Below are 6,076 nucleotides of genomic sequence, written 5' to 3'. Positions count from 1 at the left end.
AAATGGACAAAATGTCAAATACATAAAATCTTCTAGACTATATAACAGGTTTGACACACAACAAATCTGTACTGGTACACAAAGGTATAGCTGAATTTGAAAGTGCCATATCTCCATTAAAGGGTTATTGCCTGTATCGAAGGATAGTTCAGAAAGAGTATGGCAAAAATAAAAGGTTCGTTTTACAATATGGCCATAGTCTAGCTACTTATGGCTTTGGTACTGCCCATAAAAGAATGAGAGCCACCATGACTGTGATGTTACGTCCTGCAACAGATTATGATTGAAATAGGTTTTTATGAAACATGGCGGCTTGGCGTACTGTCTCATTACCTCCGTAACACCTGGTAATGGGGTGAAACTGCCTAGCTGCGGGCGTACCTTCCTACAACACCGCTCGCCAAGCAACCTTAACATCCGCTAAATGCCACAGTCAACTCCGATAGCAATCTCCAATATAAGAACCGAGGTTCTATTATCATTTTATCCCTTTTTGAACCAGAAAGCTCTGAAATTTATTATGTTTTCATGGGAGTGCAGACAGGGTGGCTGGTGATGGTGACATGATAAGACGAACACTAAATCTTGGCATTAAGGCTGTCCCCTCGACACATCAAACTTTTAAGCTAGAGGCCAACAAGGGACTTGCTCAATATCTCAGGAGTATAGAGTCTGTGACGTTCGGTCTCTTTTTTCTCCCTTGTTTATGGCTCATTATCAAAATATGGTTTGCGATGATGTTGCAACTTTCGCAACAATGAAGAATGTACACAGAATGTTCTTCAGGTACTGTATTAGAGCGTCTTAGTAAGTTATCATTTTGTACTTAACATCTCAATTTTCACGAAGAATTTTGAGCCATATTACACTCTGTGAATAGTAAATTTAGACACTGCTTATTTTAATGGATTTCTTATTAGTCTTATAATTCACAATTTCCCAGTTTGGCCCCGGATTTTTCTGACCTAGTCAATGCTGCTGGAGTGAAAGCCCTGCACTCGACACAAAGGCCCAGTTAATACTGCCAGTCTATACCAGTCAGTCACTAGTCATAAGGTGCATATTAAGTAGTCTTCGGGAGTCTGGCTTTAAAGCTACACGATAATGCTCAAGCCCAGTATCTGTCACACGTTTCATGAAACTTTCAGCACCCTTTAAGTGTTCTTGTTCTTTAAAGTGGATATCCCAAGAATGAAACATACATGCATGTAATGACAAAATGCAAAATACAACAAAAAAAATGTTTCCAATATCCATTCTCTTGTACATAACATAAAACTGTTATACTGAATTTATACAAGGATAAACTTCTTGAGTTCAAACCACCAGCAAACCTACATGTTTCCAAAGCCATAAGCTCCTCTATCTATAGTTCATCTGTTCCTGGCTTGATTTATTTATTCATTCATTGCTGAGCAAAGCCATCCATACTTGTCCACAGTTAATCCACTCGGACTTCTCGGCTACAGTTTCAGCAGGAGTCTCTTTATCTATCGGTAACTTTAGGCATAATGAAACTTTTATCAGCTACATGTGGATGGAAATGGCAGAGCACTGTGGATTTTCTTGTCATGGTACAGAGCATGTTCTACTATCTAATACACACATCTGAAATATTGCCCTTCATGGAACATGGGCGTCACAAAGCGTTGTTAGGGTCTAGTCAGTACTTGAAACTATACACATCATCAAAATAACCATTAGGCCACACCAATTTAATTTCTTGGTTCACGGATTCGCTCGCTCCTATTTTTTGGAAAAAAAAATAAAAATAAAAATTACCACTCAGCAAATTTTCACCATTAATGAAACCATTCACCAGCTTTCTGGTGTAGCAAATTGGCCTTTATATTGTAAGCTCCTTAAAGTGTGGGTACAGGTGCTGTTACTGTACAATAATAGTGTTTTTGTACTTTTTCCAAGCTGAAAACTTTTTTCTTTATGTTTTGGATTAGCCGTTACCTTTGCCCCAACCATTTTACAATTTTTATTTTTATTTTTATTTCGCCCTCTCGCTCCATATTTTTTATGAAAAAATCCGTGAACCAAGAAATTAAATTGGTGTGGCCTTACATGAAGAAAAGAAGATTACATAGTGCCTATCATAATTCCTGAAACAAAAGCCTGGCAAAGCCATAAAGTTATACGAGTGGTACTCATTCTGCAATGTGTTTAAAAAAAACTTTAATCATCAGCAAAAATGGCAGTTGATTTTGAGGTTGCACCCATCTGAATGCACTTTAAAAGCCCTTGTTTTAGAAATATCTTTCCCTGATGGAGAAACTGGATTAACTCATTTGGCTGACGATGGCTTTTACGACAAAATGTGCATTTGATGATACATTTAAACCACTCCAAACTGCAGCAGGAAATGTGTTCTGGCGAAAATCGCACAATGACAGACGAACTGGATTATGCAATTTCTTGTCCTACTGGTTCCAGTTTGTTTCAGTAACGCATTACACGATTTGTCGCAATTTAACTCTGACTCTTTAATCTGAGTTTTACTGCGATTTGATCACTCCCTTCCCAAAAAGCTCTCAGCTTCGATGGGTATTTCATTAAGGAAGTGGATTAAGTCATTACTAGAATGACATCTGCCACAGTACTACAAAGGTTCGCTTGATGTAACTCATTTCATTACTCCACAGTACAGTCAGGAAAATGCTACAGAGTATTTGATTGGACTTTATGGGGGCCATTCGACCTCCTATGCACAAATGATTGTCAAAGTGGATTATTCTATTACTGGTCGACAATTTTGGGTCTACCAGGTCATTATTCCTGTAAACAACCTCTGACCAAGCCTGTGCGACCTTGGCTGACCACTATGCCATAAAGGTCACAGAAAGAACAGAATGCAATGTACTAGCATTTTGCAACCAACGAGGAAATAAAGTAAAGAGACTAGATCCAACCAAAAACCTCCAACCACATTGAATTTGATTGTGAAACTTGCACTATGTAAGGATCACCTGGCCAATGTAACCACTATTTGGTGGTCTTTTACAGGCTTTTCCTATTGATCGGTCATTAACATGATTTTCCCATATATTGCTTTATTTCACCAAGAAGATGCAAATCTTAACACTGAAACTGACACTCTGGCTCCATTTTGTCTTTACTTAATGAAGGAACAGTGGGTACAAAGATGGCGGATGCCATATTTGGAAAGCCCAGTGACGTCACATGAAAGCCGAAAATAAATGGGCAGTATCACTTCTACACATTTCATAATGTAAAAAAACACTACGCAAAACTTAACAGTTTTGTTTCCATTAATTCTTTATCCCAAACCTCCCAGATTTCAGGTTGTTTTTTTCTGTGCTGGGCACCGGTCCACAGCATTAGCAGCTGTTCTTTCAGTTTTACTTGACAGGAAACTGACATACATTGTGTATCTTAGTCATATTCCTCTCACATAGAAAACCTAAACAGTGTTGCAAATTGCATTTTTCAAGGACAACCTAGACATAAAAGTTCCAAAAGCCAGCCTCTTCAGCCTTGCATGGCTAAGAGTTCATTCCACATAAATGCCAATTATTTGGGATACTCATCACCTTGAGAGGGGTGTACGAAGGTATTTGCACCATAGACTCATGATAGAGGCATTCCTGGTGACCTCTAGCTGCTGATGTTAACTCTAAGCGGTTTAGCAGCCAGCATGAACTGTTCGAGGCCTGTGGCAAAGCATTACTGTACCACATCCATGCTGAAATATGGTTAGCAGAAAGCCAGTCCAAGTCCATAGAAAGCAACCATGCCTTTAGGGCCCAATATTCTAAGTTGCTTGTATTGATGCATGCATCCCATGGGCCATTGGTTCCTCATTTCAACACTCCAGGATTAACAATATGTCTGGGACTTATCTGGCGTGCACCTATCTATGCTAATGAGACTTTTTTCTTATACTGACACAGCTTATCGTTTCAACCATCACTGCATTGCTCATTCTAAATGAAGATTGTAAAAAATACTCCTGTATAATTTTTTGGCACTTCTGTTGGGACTAAAAGTGTCTTCAGAATTAGCAACCTTTCCTTCTTATATTTTAACATTCTCACACAAGGGGCAATTGGTTGTTTATCCGCTGTTATTATTAGAAGGCACAGCCCATCCCTTTCCTTCCACTTCCTTTTAAACTTTTACATCCCCAACCGATGTCAGGTACCCATTTACCCCTGTGTGGAGTTAGGAAAAGTCACATACCTTTCCCAAGAATACAATGTCTAGCCCGGAATGCCAGGAACTGACCCTGTGGTCTTATGTCAGCTTACCTAGCCACTTGTCCATTCAACACCACCCTTCTAAAATATACTATTGTAGGAATGATCTGGGATGTACTCACCTAGGTTCTCTATGGTGAAGTATCGCGTCTTGCCGTCCACTACCACACGGTACTCATCCGGGAAGCCTTTTCCGTATCCAATGATGTAACCGCGGATCATGATGTTCGTGTCAAGTGGCGGCGTCCATGACACCACGATGCTGTGTGTTAAAGGTCGCACATGGAGAGAGCTTGGTTGTTGTGGGACTTTGGATTCTGTGGAAGAAAATAGGAGAGTTGATGAGATAAAAATGCAACATATTATCCTCATGTTAAATGTTAGAATGGTCTTCGTTGATAACGTACCAGGCCATATAATTAGAATGTTATATTTTCCTGTGGTGAAATAAGATTTGATTTATCTGTATGATTTCAAATAAATAACAGTCATAGTTTCTCATTTGTACTAAATCACATCAAGATTACAAAATACAGGAAGCTAAAAAGCATACTCTTGAAAGGGCTCAAATAACAGCTATTATCTCTTCATAATTAGGTGCTTGCTGTGACCATAAAACAAGTGGTGTACATACAATTATGTAAAAGTCGATAAGAATAAACTTAAGGAGAATGCTGTTTTTACTGGGGGAGGGGGGCCATTGCAGAAAAAAATACTGAATGTATCAGAATTTACTTCCAAGCTCATAAAAACATTAAAAGGTCTTTTCTTTCCCTTAATCAACATCCATGGGTGAAACTTTTAACTTGTATGCCAACTGTACAAAATTTCAATGCCTTTTTCCTCAGCTGTAATACGTTTGTGTATGCTATGAATAGGTAATAAGATCATTTTATAGGGCGTTAATTGAAATAGCGATGTCATTATATGGATAAAGGTTCCATTATGTCGATATGGTGGAGGTCATTATTTAAGTGGGTCAGGGGATAATGTAGACTGTTATCTTTGAAAAATCAATCCAACGAAATAGCGGATAACATTTGGATGCTAATTACAAATAAACTAGCCATTTTCTGCAAGCAAAGACTTATGATCCATTAACGAGATATTAATAAAGGCTTAATACCTTCCTATTGCAAAAGCAATAAGGGATTTGAAAGTTAGTAGTATCAGTCATAAATTTTGTAATTTTAAGATTCCAAAATAATATCAACCCAAACCTTTTTATAAAAGGTATATTTTGAACAAAGATTCTTAATTCAAATCAAACTCATCATTTGGTTTTCAATGAGCATTTCTATCATTCTCTACAATCTTTCAAAAAATGAAGTATCTAAAGATAATCATTCTTGGACATTAAAAAACAAACTGCACTTTTAACAGTAATGGCACCATACCTATGAAGGTCTCACTATTCATGATTGCTGCCCTATAGGGTACACATATCTCCATTTGACTTCACCCCTCTAGCAGTGTAATTACATGTATGGATGATCACCTTCAGGGTTGACCACCTTCTTACCAGGGGAATTGTACAATGAATGCAAGTACAATGTATACCTATTTATATGCATACATATGTACATTTGTATGTAATCAATTCTTAGTTTTTCTCCAAGAAAATTTGAAAGACCATTCATTCAGATTTAAGCTTCTTTTACCACCTATGTAGGCTGTATTCACCAGACTATGAATAGACAACATAATCTGGCAACACTTTGCAGCAGAGTTAATATAGTGCTAGGATATTACTACCTTAACAGAATTTCCTATGAGGTATTTCCTTGCTCCCTTGTTGATAAACGTACGCTTCCTGCCCTTAGTTTAACTACCACCACCACATCTCCGCA

The 6,076-nt window shown here is 38.0% G+C and overlaps 1 protein-coding gene across 1 annotated transcript in view; it reads right to left on the bottom strand.

The window, feature by feature from the left end:
* Positions 1–6,076, bottom strand: part of LOC118412265 (neogenin-like) — a gene marked incomplete in the record, with an annotated part of 126,729 nt that overhangs the window by 27,704 nt on the left and 92,949 nt on the right. Inside the window, 1 exon segment of the mRNA XM_035814999.1 lies at positions 4,349–4,543. Within this exon segment, the coding sequence (XP_035670892.1) occupies positions 4,349–4,543 (195 nt within the window).

This window comes from Branchiostoma floridae, chromosome 3 (genome assembly GCF_000003815.2).
Source record: "Branchiostoma floridae strain S238N-H82 chromosome 3, Bfl_VNyyK, whole genome shotgun sequence".
Lineage (NCBI taxonomy): Eukaryota > Metazoa > Chordata > Leptocardii > Amphioxiformes > Branchiostomatidae > Branchiostoma > Branchiostoma floridae.
Note: the sequence above shows the minus strand (reverse complement) of the source record. Positions and strands in the feature narration are given on the sequence as shown.